Raw genomic sequence first — 20,130 nt, 5'->3', positions numbered from 1 at the left:
TAGCTTCTCTGCCTCAGCCTCCAACCTTAGCTTCTCTGCCTCAGCCTGGTCTTGCTCCTCTACTTTTTCATTACCTGTAAACTCCTCAGTATCTACTGTCCTCTCCTCCTCTATTTTAGATTCCTCTGCGTAGACCTGACCATTTCTCAATTCTATTACTACTTTTTCCTCTTGGGTTTCTGTTTTCTTTTCTACCATCACCTCTACCTGATTTTCTTCAATGATTCTCTGCTTGGGCTTCTCCTCTTCCTCTTCTTTCTCTTTTTCTTCTTTCTTGTCTTCTTCAGGTTCTCTCCATTCATTCTTCTGGTAGGACTTGGTGATTGTTTCAGTTTCCTCTACTTTATATCTTTCTTGGCGGATTTCGCTTTTCTCTTCCTTCTCAGAAGTCTCATTTTCTGCTGCATCATTTTGAGCTCTCCGGTTGGATAGTGACAAACTTTCATCTGTTATTGTTGGATCAAACTCCTTCTGGCGCTCCAAAGCTTCCTGAAGGCGCTTTTGGCGTCGTTCTTCCCGACGTGCCAACCGCTCCAAGAATGCAGCATCATCACCTCCTTCAACTTGAGTGTTTGATACGGTGGTACTTTTAGTCTCCTCATCACCCACACTGTAACAATATGAGAAAAAAATGGCATTCCCATTATTTGATAGTCTGATTCACCAATCCCTTAAAGTACCAGCTCTTCGAACCACCATCACCACAGATGTCCAGGGTCATATGTGGTCTTCTAGTTTGCTACTGCAACTCTAAGATGGTACCATGTTCCTCTAGAGCATCCCCACAATCTGGGGATGTGGAGTAGTGGTATTTAAGGAAGAGCATATTAGGTAAATATGGTATTCCCACTATCCTGTAGGCTAACAGTATATTTTAAATATATACTACAACCTCCTTGAGGGCAAAGATCGTTTTGTTTTTGAATTCATAGTGCCTAGTGCAGGGCCTAGTTCAGAATAGGTGCTTAATTAAATATTTGTTAAATTGAATTGAAGTGAATGTAGCAAATGCTGGAGATTTCTGGGACTCCCAAGGGGTGTCAGAACATTTGACCCCTACTTTAAGTAAATCAACATTTTTGTGAATAAAGATTTGCATATCTTAGAAATTTTTGGTTGTCTCTAGAAAATGGAAATAAAAGGGGAAAATGCTCTAAGAAAACAAACTACCTCATGAAGATCCCTTAGCTCCTTCCATCATCAAGGGTTCATGACATAAAGTTAAAAGGGTCACAGTTTAGAATTTTGATGAGCTGATAGTTCTGACTGCAGTTCTCTGAATATGCCCCTGAGGCAGGGGTGCTGGCCTTTGTGAGCAGAATCCAAACAGCTATGTGGTATCAAGAGCTCTGGTCAGAGCTGCAAAATTGTGGCTCACCAAGTTCAGAAACTCCTTTAGGTTTTATGATTCCAACCAAAAGTGAACCATTTGAGGTTCAAGTTCACTTATTTTTGACTAAACACAATTTCCTATTTGGAAACAATAATCAAAGGCATAGAAAAACTAGATTTTAAAAATTCCCTGACCTCAGTGCTACCAAACACTATGTACATCCACTAGAAATGTGAAAATTAAATTTCCCTGATGACACTTGTAGTGTATAAATAGTGTTTTCTCTTTTGAAACTGCATGCAGTATGACTTCAATAATGATACTTACTGTGCAATTGTATATTAGAAACAAATGTTGGCATTCAATTGTAGGGGCAGCTAAATGGTGCAGTGGATAGAGCACCGGCCCTGGAGTCAAAGAAAATCTGAGTTCAAATCTGGCCTCAGACACTTACTAGCTATGTGACCCTGGACAAGTACTTAACCCTGATTGCCTTCAAAGACAAACAAATAAATTCAACTGTATTTTAAAAAATCTATATTTATTTGTTAGAAAGAGGTAGGGAGTGGTATAGAGATTGATCAGCAGAATAAAAAGAGAAGATAAAAATTCATATAGCACTTTAAATTTTACAATGTGTTTTAGCTACATTAATTTATTTCAACCTTACAACAACTCTGTAGGGTGGGTGCTATTATGATCCTCCCATCTTATAGGAACCTGAGGCAAACGGGTTAAATGACTTGTTTAAAGTCATGCAACTAATATGTGTCAGAGGCAGGATGTGAATCCAGGTCTTCATCATTACAAGTATGGCTCTGTGGTCACTGTGCTTCACTGCCTCCCTTCTGAAAAGCCTCAGTAGTCAGATGAGAATCAAGCTAAGTACTGTACATCCTAATTTCTGTTGATAAGTCATTTTGAGTTCATCTGAATTCTAAGCATTTGGAAATCATACAGAAAACCACACACTAAACAGGAAGCTGGGCTTTTGAACCCTTTTTGGTACTAACTAGCCTAAGTGTTGATTAATACTAAGTAACCTTAAGCAACCCAGTTTCCTAATGTCCAAGTTGAATTAATTGACCACTATGGTCACCTTCCAAACCTAATGTTCTATGACTATTTGCTGAAATCAGTGCGCTCTGTTACACCTTTATCTTCCTTGGGAATCAAACACACAATATAGAGTACAGTTAACTATAGCTTAAAAATAGTCTGTAATATGTGTCTACCTGATAGGGCGACCTAAGTGTGATACTTGCTGGCACTGAAATAGGTTCAATTTGCAAGACTCCCTCTAGAGGTTAGTTCTATCTTCCTGAGACTTAACGACTGAAATTCTAATTGCTATAGATCAGCTACAGTGACAACAGTTAAGAGTAGTTTAGACTTGCTTCAGTTATGGAAAACTGATGTCTGACACATTTGTATGTTGAGTATGGTTGTTTTTTTTATTTTTTTTTAAACAAAAAAGAGCACTCTTTATCGAAGCAATAATATTGGTTGGATAACTCAGCTTTTTATAAAGATGAATAGCAAATGAATTACAGTTTGGAGGAAGATTTAAAGAAATAGAACATCCAGCCACTCTACTAACTGAATTAAGATATTTTAAATCCCTTCTTAACTAAATATTGAATGGCGAACATATTTTGACTTGCTTTCTAGAGTTCAAAAGCTTCTCAGGCCATGCTTAGCCTTTCACTCTTCAGGCCTTGAGAGCAACTATAGCATGAAAACTTTTGACTTCTTCCAGCCTCTTCTGGGCTTAATGTACCCCAAAGATGCTATTTATCAGCTGTTATAAAAATGGGGTGTCAGGTCCTGTCTGCCCTGATAGCATACATGGCATATCTTTCTATTGTTATTACTGTTCAGTCATTTTCACTCATTTCTGACTCATAACCCCTTTTGGAGGGGGTTTTCTTGGTAAAGATACTGGAGAGGTTTGCCATTTCCTTCTCCAGCTTATTGAACAGATGAGGAACTGAGGCAAAGAGGGTTAAGTGACTTGCCTAGGGTCACACCACTAGTAAGTGTCTGAGGCCAAATTTGAACTCAGGTCTTCAGGACTCCAAGCCCAGTGCTTTATCCACTGTGTAACCTAGCTGCCCATATCTTCCTAATAGCTCTTGGCTTTTGTTTCACTAGATACTGACTGGCTCTTTTTTTTTCTTTATTCTTCAAGCTGGTTTTTTGGTTTATTCTTCCATCTTTAATTTTGACCTCTCCAAAGTCAAAACTGAAAAGGGAAAAAGAACTATACTGCCTTGATCCTGATTCATCAGAGAGCCCATGACCACCATCTTCCGATTAGGGCATGTTTAACTGGGATACTAAGAATTCTCAGCCCAGTTAGATAATTCTTATTCCTTTTTGCTTGGCTAACCAGCATTCTCAGTTCCCTTCACTCTCTGAAGTTAAAGATATGACTCTTTAATATTTAATAAGGTCATCAGACCAGCAAGCAGTATTGAACGTACTTCTTTGAAAATATATCTCTTTCCCTTTCCCTCTCACATTTTCCCCTGCCTCCACCTTAGACTGTTTTTATTTTTAAATTTTATTTATTTTATCCTGAACTTAAGAAATAAAAGAAGCATTTCCATAACATAGAACAGAAAAAAAGATGATTGTACATGAAACTGCAAATCTATTATGTAAAACTTGCTATTCCTTTTAAATATATGATATAATTATCATGTAACTACTTTTTTTTCTTTTTTTCTCCCCCTCCCAACCCTAAAGATGGCTACCATAGGCACAAATACGTGTGTATGTATGTATCTCTCTCTCTCTCTCTCTCTCAAATCATTCTATACATACTTTTTTCTATCAGTTCCTTCTCTGGATGTAGAGAGTGTCTTCTCTCATATGTCTTCTGTAGTTAATTTGGTTATTTATAATAGTAAAAATGACTTATTTACTGAAAGTTGTTCTTAAAATAATACCATTACTATATACAATGTTCTCTTCATTCTGCTCATTTCACTCTTCATTATTTTATGCAAGTCTATCCTTGTTTTTCTAAGATCATTGAGCTCATCATTTTTTATTGCACAGTAGGATTCCATCACAATAATATACCATAACTTGTTCAGCCCTAGCTGACAGTCATCCCTGCAATTTCCAGTTTTTTGCCACCACAAAGAGAGCTGCTATAAATATTTTAGAACGTACAGGTTTTTTCCTTTTCTCCTAATCATCTTGGGAAACAGACCTAGTAGTGGTATTGCTGGGTCAAAGGGTATAGGCGATTTAATAACTCTTTGGGCATAATTCCAGATTACTCTCCAAAATAGTTTGATTAGTTCAGAGTTCCACCAACAGTGAATTATATATATGTAACATATATACTCATAGGTATTATAAAGACAAAACTAAATAGCTCTTGGCAAATAAATTATAGCTTTCTAGGGAAGAATAGTTGTTAGTTTAAGTAAGACACTGTACCTTGATAAGGTCTCTGAGCTTTGGAAAAATTGAAAAGGTTAGCCTTCTCTTAGGAAAAGGCATTCACAATTCTCCTTGAGAAATTTGGTCATATTTTCATTTACTGATGGGCAATAATGACTATAGTAAAGTAAGAAGATCTGAAAGAGAAGGTTTAGTTGAAAATAGAAAATAGGAATATTAGGCTCGCAGATGAATACCCTACAGAAATTAACTGAAGTTTCTTTAATTTAACATGTCTATTTGACAAAAATACCAAAATTAAAGAAAAGCAAAACAGTTTGGGGTGAGGGGGAATTCTCTATGACCAAATCAGATTATATAGCAAAACAGATGAGATCAAGTGCATTGAGATTTGTTATTATGAAATAGCTTGATTGAAAAACAGTTGATTCAGTGGCCATGGGTAAACACTGTCATACTGAAATTTAAAATCCATAAAATGTTGGCATGCTTTGTTGCAAACAAATCCTACTCAATGGACAAACCAGCAAGTTTGACAAGGGCTGCAGTGAGGAATGCATTACCTGTTCTGGGCATTAACGGCCACCTTCTCAGTCACTTGTCCTAAAGCCTCTTCCTCTTCCTTTTGACGAAGCCTCTCTTGGCGGGCTCTGCGGCGACGCTCTCTGGCAGCCTCTTCTTCATCATCATCATTTCTCTGATAGGCTATTCTGAAACACACCAATGACACACCCTTGAGAATAAAAATCACCATCACTATTCATTTTCCTTCTCAATGAAAATCACATCAGTTTGATCATCATGTATTAAACATGCTAGGTGTTTAATTATGAAAACATGATCCCTGCCCTAACAGAATTTACATTTTCATTAGGGGCTTTAGGATTGGCTTGTCTTTCCCAAAGTGACATTTTTAAGCTAGTAAGCAAACTATGGACTTCTAAGATGGTTTAGTAAAATGTCACTTCCCAAAGAGTTAGCTTTCAAATGTTTTAAACCAATCTATTCTTCCCTCCCATGTACGTAAACCACATGAAGCGGATAGAAGAAAAAAATCATCATTCTTTACTACTGGTCCTTGTAATGTAGCTTTAACTCAAGTGAGAACTTCTAACATGTTTGTTCTTGTATGCATCTCTCTGGATTTTGTCCCGGAGCAGAATCATTGGGATCACAGATTATGTCTGACATATCAGGGATAGGAATATTACTTGGTTTTTAGCTCTTAATTTGCCAGCCTTTCACCCATGGATTAAGATTTCTTTTATTTCTTGAAGTGTAGTTATTGTTCCTTTCTTGCTCTTCCATTTCCTGTTTCCTGAATCATCCACAGACTTTTGTTCCTTGTTCCAGTCCACAATGGTCTCTTGCCCTGGCAACCAAGTGGTTGGCCAGAGCAGTCTTTATCAGGAAGGCAGAAAATCCCCAAAGACATAAATACCACTAGTCTATTTTGTCCTGCCTAAAGTCTATATTCAGATCCATGCATCCTGATATAATGAACTTAATGATTTCTTCTATCTGATCTTGGTTTGAACTGGCAGTGACCCTTCTGGTTTTCCCAGAAGAGGACATGGTGAACGATTAGGGGACTATAAGTTCAGCAGTAGATTGGGGCCAGACTGACATGATTTTATATTGTTCTCTGCACAGGTTAATAAATGTCTTGGGCTGCAAATTAAACAGTGTAAACAGGTGTCAGCAGCTGGATCATCAACTTTTTATTCACTCTTATTGCTGACTACTCAAAATGTTTGTTTCTTGAGGGAAATGTGCAATACTAAACCTCCTGTTTGGATTCTCAATGAGTCATTTCCCCTTGGATTCACAGAAAGCCTGCAGATTGGCTTTCAGTGACTCAAATACATATACTTTACCTTCATCTTTACCCTTTGTTTTTTCCAAAGCCCATTCCTCCAATCAATTTTGACCACACTTGCTAATACTGTTATTCATCAAGACTCTTCTATGCCAGAACCTTCAGAAGCTGCCTACTGTTACAAAACCAACCAAACAAAAAGCAATGAAATCCTTAAGTCTAGCATTCAAAATCTCCATCAAATTCTTCCTTCCATAGCTATTAGGTTAGTGTTCTCTCTCTCTCTCTCCTCCCTCCTTCCTCTCTTACTACCTCTCCTCTTTCCTCTTCTCAAAAATTACCCTTCCACTTTATTTCTTTGTGCAGATCATAGAATTCCTTTAATTGATACATTTGATAAAGAAGATAATCATTTCCCAGCAAACATTCTGCCCACTTTCTCTCTAAAAAGTGGCCATGGGTAAACACTGGCCACTTAAAAAAATTAAGTAAAATAGTCTCATTAGAGATTAGAACTGATAGCACATGCAATATTCAGCTTTTATGGTTTACTATTCTTAGCAGAAGCATGTTTTAACATTAGTCATTTGGGATGAACATTGGTCTTCGTTAGCTAGATTTTTGTCTCCTCATCCTTTCTTGAACACTTCTTGGTTATTCCATCTCTATGTCTTTATTCTTATGTCTGAAATGACTCCCACTTAATTTTTTGCCAATTCACATGCATCACTTGCAAGATTGGAATCAAGATTGATCTAATTTCACTCCACTTTGATTACTCTCTTCCTTGTCACTCTCCCTCCACTTGTGTATATTAATTTGCTCAGAATAAAAATTTCAGAGTTGGAAGAGGCCTCAGGGTAATCTAATATTAACTGAACAACATATCCAGCAAGTGGTCTTCTTGCCTTTACTCCCCCATTAAACCATGAGATCCTTGAGAGCAGGAACTGTCTTTTGCCTTTCTTTGTATCCCTAACTCTTAGCATAGTGCCTAATAAATGCTTGTTTCATTGACTACTTGAAGACCTCCAGCGAATTGAGGTAGCCAATTTTACTTTTAGATAGCTCTCTTAGGAAGTTTCCCCTGATGTCAGGTCTAAATTCGTTGTTGTTGTTTGTTTTTTTTTGCAACTTCTAAAAAGTTGTAAGTCTAATCCTTCTTCTAGGTGACATTTCTTCAAAGGCTTAAAGAGAACCCTAATGTCCCACCCTGCTCTAAATCTTCTCTTTATAAAAGCTAACTATCCCTAGTTCCTTCAACCAATGCTCCTAAGGCATGACCTGGATGGAGGCTTTTTACCATCTGGTAGGCCCTCCTCTGATCACTTTTCAGACTATCAATATCCTTGATCTACGGCAGTGAGTTATAGTAGAAAGAATGCTGGATCTGGAGTCATAGGACCTGGGTTCAAATCCATAAGTCTATAAGCATTTATTAGGCACCTGCTCTGTGCTAGGCAATGAGAATACAAAGACAAAAGTGAAATAGTCCCAGGCCTCAAGGAGCTTACAATTTATCAGGAATCTAAAAGTAGCATATTTATTAGAAACCACATTAGACCCTAATATACATGAAGTCATTTATTATATAACTTTTAATAATACTCTAGAGATGATAACAGTATATAATAATCGTAGCATTGTCCCCAAATTCTGTGTAATACACATGGTAAGACACCTGAATAACCCTGAGCAATCAATCAATAAGCACTTATTAAGTTCCTACTGTGTACCAGACACATTAAGCAAAATACCTAAATTCTCTTGTCCTGAATTTTGGTATCTGTAAAATAAGAAGGTTGGACCAAATGACCTCTGAGGTCTCTTCTAGAGAAGAGAACCCTAGAACCATTTTAAAATGTCACATCCAGAACTAAAATACTTCATACTATATTGTCCCATGTTTGTGTTTCACTGTGGGACTTTTCTCTAGTTTTCATTTGTGCTTATCACCTGTCTCCCTCTTCTTCCCCCACTAAAGCACTCTTTCCTTGAGGGCAGAACTGTTTTTTTTTCCCCTGTAATTGTCTTAGTGCTTAGTACAATATCATGTATAGAGTCAATAAATGAATGTGATTGAATGATATGAGATCTAACATAAAGGAAATACTTGTACAGGGTCATCATATTACTCAGTCTGTTGTAAAATCCCATGATGCAACTGATTTTAGGATTCCCATAGCACAGCTGAAACTGCGACTTCTCAATAGCACTCACTTCACTTAAAAAAAGTTATCTTTTTGGCTTGGCACTGTGGATATAACCATGCACACAGTAAAATTTCTCTCTCAGGCAGTGAGAGATACAATAATCACTATTCCTTCAAGAGGAAGAGACTGCCTTCTCCTCCAGAACTTCATGCAAAAGGCTGGGAGCCAACTTGGAATTTGACCAAGACAGAACAATGATACAGGATCCTTAATATAAATGAGCAATAAAACAACCTTTGTTCTAAGCCTCATCTGAAAGATAGTTTGTGACAGGCTACTTAACATTCAAAATATCATTTAAAAAATCAAACTAATCTTTAATTTAGTTCTTCCCTCTGTTGAACAGTAGTAAAAAAGTTGCTTTATCCACTCTTCTATCACCTAGCATATGTTTGTATCTATAGTACAGTGATAACAGATATTCAGAATGGTGACCCTGGAACCCAGAAAGATCCTGAGTAACTTCTGAATCACTGAAGAAAGATTAAGTTTAGCATAGCTGTGGTGTTAAGTATATCTTATTATATTGTAAGTCTTTGAAAATTAGTAATCCCCATTTGGCATGTATGGTAACTCACTATTAACCAAAGTACTGACTAACCAGAGTATCCCATTTCCTGACCATTCTGGACAACAAAGAGATTACTGTACTCTCTTTCTTGGGAACTGTCCCCCCATCAATTCGCTTACTTAGCGTTAAGAGAAGAGCTTGATCATTCTCTCTGCAGGGCAGCAGTGCTGCTAACCTTAGAAATGGTTCAGAAGAGAAGGAGATGGTCTAAATCTCCTTTCTTGGAGAGCCCTGGGACTCTGTGGGGGCCTAGAGGAGGAAAAGGAGATGTGATTGGCACCTCACCATTCCCTGAACCTCAACTTTAAGGTTCATATTTCCAGGAAAAGCAAAGGCTGATCCCTTTGATGGGTGATTTCCCTTAGAACGCTACAGTTTTCTTACAGGAAAGACATCTCAAGACCTTGGGAATATAGCATTCTACTGTCTCATTGTGTTTAAGTTATAGGATAATTATATCAGTTTCTGTGGCTAGCACTAGAATGCTCAGATATATGAAATGTTATGTGGCTGGCAGTGAGAACTTTGGGGAGTCTGGCTCTCTCAAATGAGATAGGCTAAAGGAATCTTTCTATGTTGAGCAAGGAGAAGACACAGTTGGTGAGGAAGCTGTTTGAATATGATTGTTATTCCCTATTTGGCATATTTGTAGGTGTATACTTCCTTATTCTTCAAGACTCATCCAATGGATAAAGAAAAAAAGGCAAGATTCTTTCTTCTTACAAGCTCACTTCCAGTGTATGGCTGTTTGTTTCGACTTCTGTTTGTATAGTTCTGTGGGATCCCTATAGCTTAAAGAAAGCTTTCCTTTACTTCTTTACTTCTCTCTCTCTGTCTCCCCCTCTGTCTCTCTCTGTATCTGTCTCTTTTTCTCTTTCCCTTCTTCTCTCCCCTACCTCCCCTCTCTCTCTTCCCTTTTTCTCCCCCTCTCTAACTTGCTACTTTTTATACTGGTCTGAGACTCTTCTGGTAATCCTAACATAAATGCAATGCAGATATCTCAGTAACGGAAGAGGTCTTATTTCTATTCTAGTCAGGAAGAAATGAAAAGGATGAGTAAAGGGCATTTTCCCTGAGGAAAACATTTTCTTTCAATGTTTAGGAGTATTGCAGACCCAAAGGGATGGACACATGGACATAGGAAAACAAAAGCAAGAGAAATGAGAGAGAGAGAGAGAGAGAGAGAGAGAGAGAGAGAGAGAGAGAAAGTGAGAAAGTGATAAAGAGAGAGAGAAAGTGAGAAAGAGAGAGAGAGACAGAGAGAGACAGAGAGGGAAGGGGGGGGGAACAGAGTTCAGGCCCTTTTCTGCTTTTACTTAAACTATTGTAAAATCTTTCTAACTGATCTGCCTCTATCCTCCATCTTCTTCCCCAAATCCATCTGCCAAAATAATCATGTGGCCATGTCACACTCCTGCTTGAGATCTTTCAGTTGTTCACTATTACCTAGAAGATGAACTATAGATCCTTAGACTGGCATTTAATACCCTTCACAACTGATTCTGATCTGCCTTTCTAGACTTATTTCACATCCTTCCCTTTCACATACACTACACATTTGTGAAACTAGATCACCAGCTGTTCCTTGAACTCTGCAGGCCTTTTCCCATCTCCCTGTACTCAGACTATTCTCTGTATCTAGAATGCAGTTCTTCCTCATCTCTGCCTGTTAAAAACACAACTCCACCCCTTGAATCTCCCAGAAGAAAATGTTCTCTTCCTCCTTAAATTTTCCTAGGATACCTTCTAAGGCTCTTTTGTACATTCTCTTTTCTATTAAGTCTCATTCTCCACCCTGGGGAATGCAAATCACTTTAAAGGCAGGTACAGCCATTTTTTTTTCCTTTGGGTCTTCCCCATTTGAATATAAACATGGAAGCAAGTTGGATGCAGGAAGCTTCTGATGCTATCCCCAGTCTTGTCACAAGAAATTTGCTTTCTTGGAGTCTAACTGCCAGACAGTCCTAGTACTAAAACTACTGGGGCCGATGCACTTTAAGGAGGACCTTTATTTCTCTATCCTTAAAGATTTTGGCCCTCTGTCTGGTCCTAAGTCTTATCTACATGATAGTGCACTTAAAAAATGTAAGAGCTGTCATGCAGTTACAAAAGGTACTTGTTCATCATTTGGGAGCTAAATAACCCAGTCATGTTCCTGTTATTTATTTTGTTTTCCATATATAATACCCTGTCCCCCTCCAGTCCCAAATGATCTATTTCATAATAGGCAATATGCAAGCTGATTTTTTGAACCCGTCCAAATAGCTCTATACATTGCTCAGAAGGTCTCAGCACAAATTTCAGGCAATGCTATAAACATGAGGGAAAATCCTCAGCTACTGAAACATGCAAACTTTTCCTTCAACATATATTGCATGGACAATAGTTCAAAAGGAATCTGTTGGACTCCTTCCAGGCTCTAAGATGTAATTCTCCCAATATGGGAAGCCTGTACAGTGTTGCAGTTTGGGTTCATGCAAAAACAGTTCCTAATTTCAATTGTTTTAATGTGGATATTTTAAGTGTGTAGCATTAAGAAAACAAACAAAGCCTTTATAAGCCAGGAAAAAAAAAAAAGAAAACTGAGAATCCTCTGACAGGTATTGAATCTACTGTTAATTATTAACCATAGGTAGAATTATTAACTCAGAATAGACTGAAAGGCACCAGCTTTAATTTGTAGTAGGAAAACTTTGGTTAGAAACAAGAGAGGGAGGGAGATTTTCTGATTTTATAGATCTTTGAATACAAGAAAAAACATTAATAGCTGACATTTACATACCAACTTAAAGTTTATAAGATGCTATATATTATCATTTAAATTATCTCATTATTATATAATTATATATAATATAATATAATATGTTATGTTATATATTACATATAATATATAATTATATAATATTATATAATATATCTCATTATTATAAAATAAACCTAGTTATTTGAGATATATAATCTGAAGTTTAAAGATGAGGACATTGACGGTTAAAGAGGTTAATTGACTTGTCCACTGCCTCAAAGTTTATACGTGTCAAAGGAGTGATTCGAATTCAGGCCTTCTTAACTCCAAGTCTGGCATTTTATGCATTAGAACTTCCTTCCAAACACAGGACAGTTAAACACATTTCTTGGGTGTTTTGAATGAAATCTTTTCTCTTAATTTTAGGACATAGTTTCTTATATCATTTTGATTCAACTATTGGTATTCTTCTAGAGAAATGTCCAGAACAGCAAGCTTTGTGTTAAGTCTGTATACAAAGAGAAATGTGTTCTATTTATTTACATAGAATCACCATTATTTAACTGCAGCATTTACGCTATGGGAAAGAAAAGTTGAATATTTTGAAACCCAGATATTTTTCCCCCTTTTCCCCCAATATCAAACTGGGTGCTATATTCTATTGATTCTTCTTTTGAAATGCTCCTCACATCTGTCTCCATCAGTGATAATGTCAGGATAGAAATTACATCTGATCATCCCAAAGGAAGAGCTCTACTTCCTTGCCTATCTTGACTTTACTCATGAGTCCCTACATATGAACACCACGTTCAATTACATGTTACTTGTGGACATACATAGGTCTTAGTTCTCCTACTAGACTGTAATGATGATGATGATGATAAAGAAAAGTCACATTTATAGAGTACATTATACCTTTCAAAATACTTTTCTTGCCACTGTAAACTCTTCAAGGGCAGAAACCACCCTATATATCTTAGTATGTATGTCCCTCATAGCCATGACATGAGACTTTGCACATGGTAGGCCCTCAATAAATATTTGTTGAATGAATGAGATGCTTCAAGCATTTACCTTGCTTTCATTTTCATCTTAAAAATAGTGATTCTAAAAGAAAAGGGATTTTTTCTTCATGTCATCCCTCAAACCATAACTTAACATAACTTGAACCACAGGGTGATTGCTATATTAGGCTCATACTTTCCACTATTACTTCACCTTCAGCTAGAGTGTTTTTTCTTGTTATACAGTGGGCCAGGGCTACGTAAAAAAGGGAGCCGCTTATGGCCCAATACACAGGATTAGACACAATGAGGAGCATCTTTTAATATGACTTTTTATATTCTTGCAATATGTTGAAAATTGACAGTTTCATTAGTGTGGAAGGGCTCTTTCTACCGACGTGGATCTCAAGCCTTCTGTGACTTGGTAGATGGACTTCAAGAACTGGATCATATAGGGGAAGGAATTGTGGGAAGGTGGCAGAATATGGAAGGAAACTATCTGGCTCTCAAAAATTGCACCACAAATAAAATTATGCCTTAAAATAAATTTTAGAGCAGCAGAAATAATTAAAAGTCCAAGTGAAGCAGTTCTCAGACCTCCAGGGGTGGTGGTCTGGCCAGACTGAGCCAGGCAGATCCTGGCCAGTCGACAAACAGCAAGCCCTGGGGGCAGCTGTGTCCGAAGAACACTACCTTTGGGAGCTTTCACCCCACAGATGGTGTGGGGGTTGGGTACCTGATCAGGGAAAGATTGTGGGGGCCCTCCACTGGTGCTAGATGCAGGGCCCAGGTGCACTGAGCAGGTGGAGTCCCAGGCTGTGGCTGCTGGCAGGGAGGAATAAGCACAAGCTGGTGAGAGCTGGTGAGTGGTGGTGGGGCCCTGCTGGTTGTGATCACTGGCAGGAGAATGGAGTCCCTGGTTTCTGTTCTAGGGTAGAGGGGCAAGCTAAGGCTTGCATTGGCCTGAGGGATGGCAGAGAGTAAGAGTATTTGCAGTGGCACCTGTGATGGTGGGGGCAAGGCTGGTTGAATTTCAGGGGCAGAGAGGAGAACCTGAGGTTACTTAAAACCAAGGTGTGAGCCAGAACAGTGACCACACCAACCTTGGATTATAGAATGTTGGAAGAATCAAGAAGCCAAAGACCCCCCCACCTCCACCCCAGATAGAGCTCAGAAAACAACACAAAAAACTTGAGGTTTGAGACATTATCCCCCAACCACAGAAACAGAGTCAGATTCTAACATATCGTTAACAGCCCACAACGTTAAATAGAAATGAGTAAAGAACAGAGAAGGAACTCAAACATAAATAGCTACTATGGTGAAAGAGAAGATCAGAGTTCAAACTCAGAAGACAAAACAGTTTCCTGTAAAGCTTCAAAGAAAAATATAAAGTGGTCACTAACTCAAAAAGAATTCTTGGAAGAGCTTAAAAGGGGCTTTAAAAATCAAATAAGAGAGTTTGAAGAAAAAATGGTAACAGAAATAAGATGAATGCAAGAAAAGCAAGAAAATTATGAAAAGAAAGTCAACCATTTGGAAAAAGAGATCCAAAAACTTATCAAAGAAAATAACTCTTTAAAACTTAGAATTGGGCAAGGGAAAGCTAATGACTTAATAAGACTTTACAAAATAATAAAGTCAAAAGAATGAAAAAAATAGAAGAGAATATGAAATATCTCATTAGAAAAACAACTGACCTAGAAAACTTATCAAATACTATATGAAAGTCATGATTTTTTTAAAAAAAGAGTCCCAGAATTCCCTACCCTTGAACTCTAGATACTATACTTCAAGAAATTATTAAAGAAAATTTTCCCGATGTTCTAGAACTAGAGAGTAAGATAGAAATCGAAAAAATTTACTGATCACTGCCTGAAAGAGATTTCAAAATGCAAACTTACAGGAATATTATAACTAAGTTTCAAAGCTCCCAGGTCAAGGAGAAAATATTGCAAGCAATTAGGAAGAATATTGTGGAGCTACAGTGAGGATAACACAAGATTTAGCAGCTTCCACGTTAAAAGACCAAAGGGCATGGAATATAACATTCCAAAGAGTAAAAGAGTTTGGTTTGCAATCAAGAATAACCTACCCAGCAAAGCTGTGTAATCCTACAAAGAAAAAATGGATAATTTAGTGAACTAAAGGACTTTCAGTTATTCTTCAGAAAAAGACTAGAACTGAACAGAAAATCTGATTTACAAGAATCAGGAGAAACATAAGAAGGTAAACATGAAAGATTAATTATAAGGGATTTACTAAGGTTAAACTGTTTACTTGTTATATGGGAAAATGATATTTGTAACTCTTAAGAATGTTATCATTACTAAGTTCGAAAGAGGGGGCATACATTGAAGGCATGTAGTTGAGATGATCCTGATGGAGTGATCCTAAAAAATAAAATTGAATAGGAAGAGGTAAAATAGAGCAAGTTATCTCATACAAAAGGATCATGGATGGAAGATATGTTACAGTGGAGGGGAGGATAAGATGGGGTTTGGTAGGACTCCTTCTTAGCCTATTATTTCAAATAATTTATTTAATATTGGAATTAGTTGATCTTTAAATTTGGTAGAATTCACTTGTGCTTTTAAGTTAGGAAGCTCATTTATGGCCTGTTCAGCTTCTTTTTCTAAAATAGGTTTATTTAGATATTTATTATTCCATTTCACTTCAATTATTAAATTTATTGGCATAAAATTGGGCAAAATAACTTCTAATTGCTCTAATTTCATCTTCATTAGTGATATATTCACCCTTTCCATTTTTAATACTAGTGATTTGGTTTTCTTCTTTTTTTAAAAAAATCATATTAACCAATGGATTATCTATTTTATAATTTTTTTCATAAAACCAACTCCTAGTTTTATTTATTAATTCAATGGTTTTCTTATATTCAGTTTTATTAATCTCATCTTTAATTTTCAGGATTTTCAATTTGGTGTTTAAGTAGAGATTTTTAATTTGTTCTTTTTCTAGTGTTTTTTTCCATTGCATACTCAATTCATTGATCTATTTGCTCCTTCTATATTTTATTGATGTAAGCATTTAGAGATATAAATTTTCCTCTGATTACTACATTTGGTACATTCCATAAGTTTTGTTATGTTGTCCCATTATTATTTTACCAGAATTGGGTTAAAGAAGGAATAATCTATATTTAGTAGGGTATAAAAGTTTTCTCATCTTATAGAGAAATAGGAGGGCAAGGAAATAGGATAAGGGAGGGAATCTTTGAAAGGTTTGTGAATTAAGAATTAGGAGGGCAAAGGTATAGGATAAGAGAGGGAATTTTAGAAGAGTGTGCAGATTGGGGAGCAAGTGTAAAAAAAATTCAGAAGTAAATTAGATTTCTGAGGAGAAATAGGGTGAAAAGAGAAAGAAAGAAAGAAAGATAAATAGTCAGGAACAATAAGATGGAGGGAAATATACAACTAGTAATTATAACTTTGAGCATGAATAGGATGAACTCACCCATAAAATGGAAATGGATAGGAGAATGGATCAAAAAGCAGAACCAGGCACTATGTTGTTGATAAGAAACACATTTAAAAATGAAAGACACACAGAGTGAAAATAAAAGGCTGAAGTGGAATTTATTATGCTTCAACTAATGTAAAAAAAGTGGGGGTAGCAATCATGAGCTCAGACAAAGTTAAAGCCGAAATAGATTTAATTAAAAGAAATAAGCAGGGAACCTACATTATGTTAAAAGGTACTATAGATAGTGAAGTATTATCAGTACTAAACATATATGAACAAAATGCTGTAGTATTCAAATTTTTAAAGGAAAAAGTGGAAATAGACAGCAAAACTACAATAGTGGGGGACCCCAACTTTCCTCCCTCAGAATTTGATAAATCTAACAAAAAATAAATAAGAAAGAAGTCAAGGAGATGAATAGAATCTAGATATGATAGACATCTGGAGAGAAATGAATGGAATAGAAAGAAATATACCTTTCTTTTTTTTTTGGCTAGGCAATGGGGTTAAGTGACTTGCCCAGGGTTTCACAGCTAGTGAGTGTTATATGTCTGAGGCTAGATTTGAACTCAGGTCCGCCTGACTCTACAGCCAGTGTTCTATCCCTGTACCACCTAGCTGCCCCTGAAAGGGGATTTGAATTCAGGTCCTCTTGTTTCCAGGGCCCGGTGTTCTATCCACTGTGCTACCTAGCTACCCCAAATATACCTTTTTCTCAGTGGTACATGGCACCTTTACAAAAACTGACCATATATTAAACCATAAAAGCTTTATAAATTCAGAAAAGTAGAAACATTAAATGCAACCTTTTCAGATCACAATGCAATAAAATTAAATATAATAAAGGACCATAGAAACACAGATTAAAAATTAATTGGAGCCTAAATAATCTAGTCTTAAAGAATGAGTACGTTAAAGAACAGGTCATAGAAACAATAAAATTTTTTATTAAAGAGAATAAGGAAAGCAGAAAATTTGGGAAATTTTTTATAGACTGTTTCTTAGATAAAAGCCTCATATTTCAAATACTTAGAGAACTTTGGTAAATATATGAGAATATGAATCATTGCCTAATTGATAAATGGTCAAAGGATATGAACAGGCAACTTTTGGAGGAAGGAATCAAAACTATATATAATCATGTGAAAAAATGCTCCAAATCATTATTGATTAGAGCAGGTTCCCCACCCCTGGATTAGAGAAAAGCAAATTGAAACAACTTTGAGATTGGCTAAAATGATAGAAGGGGAAAATGACAGCATATTGGAGGGGATGTGGAAAAATTGGGACATTAATACACTGTTGATGGAACTGTGAACTGATCCAACCATCTCTGGAGAGCAATCTGGAGTTATGCCCAAACAGTACTGTGTATGCCCTTTGACTCAGCAATACCACTATTAGATCTGTTTCCCAAGGTGATCAGTAAAAAAGGAAAAGAACCCGTATGTTCTAAATTATTTATAGCAGCTCTCTTTGTGGTGGCAAGGAACTGGAAATTGCCGATCAATTAAAGAATGGCTGAATAAGTTGTGGTATATGATTGTGATGGAATACTACTGTGCCATAAGAAATGATGAGCAGGTTGATTTTAGAAAAACATGAAAAGACTTGCAAAAGGGTAGAAAAAGCAGAACCAAGAGAACATTGTATATAGTAACAGCAATATTATTAAAAGAGTAAATGTTAGTGACTATTCTGAATTATATGAATGTTCAAATCAACTACAGAGGACCTATGAAGGAAGGTATTATCCACCTCTAGAGAAAGAATTGGTATATGGAACTATGTATTGTATAGTTTCACATATAAATCTATGTCAAATGTTGGCCTTCCCCACAGCAGGGTAGGGAGGGAGGAAGGGAAACAGATTAGAACTCAAATATAACAACGGTAATAACAACAAAAATCACTGCTGTGTCTGAAAAATCAATCACTTTGTAGTCAACCTTATTATGAGCCTCTTTGGACTTAACAAGGCTGATCTTGAGCCGTTCAGTTCATCACTAAGCCCCTACTGGAAGCTTTTCCATCTTAGTAAGAACTGAAAAGTTTATATTCTGCTGACACAGCCTTTGGGAACTCAGGGTCATCTTCATACCATACTGAAGCATCAGCAGCATGATGGAGGGTGATTTTTTTTTAAATGCACATACTTTTAATGCTAGAAAATTTTGCTGGTGCAGAATAATTAGTTTTGTTGTATAATGGTGAGGGCTCAAAGTCTCTAAACAACAGTAAAACTTAGAGGGACATGATTTTTAAAACTTGCCTAGGGCCCACAAATATATTGTTCCAGATCTGGTATCATAAATCACATAGTCTCAAGGCATTTATTATCCCTACTTTGGCAAAAAGAAAAAAAAAAACAACTGAAAATACCCTGACGCTATTAGATTTTTCAAGGGAGAGTTCATTAGATGTAAATGAATACCTTTTGAATCTAGATTAAGTAATTGTTATTTTTATTTTTTCAAAAAATATTTATTTGATTATTTTTAAAAGATTTTTTAAAAAGGAACATTTTCAAAGACTCCCAAGTCTCTTTTAAGTACAGTTATCTCTTCCACATCATGACTTTCCGCATTGAAGTTTCGATATATCATGGGTTGGCATAAGAAATTAAATGGAAATTTTGGGGAGTTTTGCAGAAGCTGCAGACAACATGTGAAGGCCAGTAGATGACACAGAAAAAGTTTAGAAACTCAGAAACGCATAATACACAAACACACACACACACACACACACATACACACACACACACATAGTATTGTATAATATCAACATATTTTATCTTTTAATACCATAATAATTCAGACTTCTTCTCTGGTATGAACAGAGGGTCAAAATACTTGACTTGAATTTTCCAGATGTGGCGGGGGCATAGCACCCCTAGCCTCCACAGTGTAGAAGGGATAACTGTACTAGATTTGGAATTAGAAGACAGAAACTCAAGCCTGGATCCACTTCTCATTAGCAATATGCCTTTGGGCCAGTCACTAAATGTGGAATCTCAATTTTCTCATCTCATCTCATCTGAAAAATGATCAGCTAGTATAGGAAGATTTGAGTCTGAAACCTGACTTGGACCTCCTAGCTGTGAAATCCTGGACAAATTACTTAACTTCTCTCAGTCTTAATATACTCATTGGTAAAATAGGGATAATAATAATGATGATGACACCTATCTCATAGGATTATTGTGAGGTTCAAATTAGGTAATATATGTAGAGGCTTAGTAAACCTGGAAAGTATATGAGATAAATGGAAAAAGCTCTTTACCATCATAAGGGGTTATATAAATATAAGAAATTATTACAAACTATATAAATATAAGCATTATTATGCTGTCAAATAAAACATTCTAGGTGTGGAAAGATTGTTCACCCCAGAAGCTAGCTATCTGTTTTGACAGATTTTGCTGACAAGAATTGATTTCACTTACTCCTTCCCTGCTTTCTTTTCATTCTCCTTTACCAATCTCCCACCCTCCTTTCCTTCCTTCCTTCCTTCCTTCCTTCCTTCCTTCCTTCCTTCCTTC

At 36.6% G+C, this 20,130-nt stretch overlaps 1 protein-coding gene across 1 annotated transcript in view; it reads right to left on the bottom strand.

The window, feature by feature from the left end:
- Positions 1-20,130, bottom strand: part of CALD1 (caldesmon 1) — a 256,204-nt gene that overhangs the window by 33,604 nt on the left and 202,470 nt on the right. Inside the window, 2 exon segments of the mRNA XM_027842286.1 lie at positions 3-610; positions 5,317-5,463. Of these exon segments, the coding sequence (XP_027698087.1) occupies positions 3-610; positions 5,317-5,463 (755 nt within the window).

The sequence above is a fragment of the Vombatus ursinus genome, unplaced genomic scaffold (assembly GCF_900497805.2).
Source record: "Vombatus ursinus unplaced genomic scaffold, bare-nosed wombat genome assembly UNPS02014870.1, whole genome shotgun sequence".
Lineage (NCBI taxonomy): Eukaryota > Metazoa > Chordata > Mammalia > Diprotodontia > Vombatidae > Vombatus > Vombatus ursinus.
This window is presented reverse-complemented; position numbering and strand designations above follow the sequence as displayed.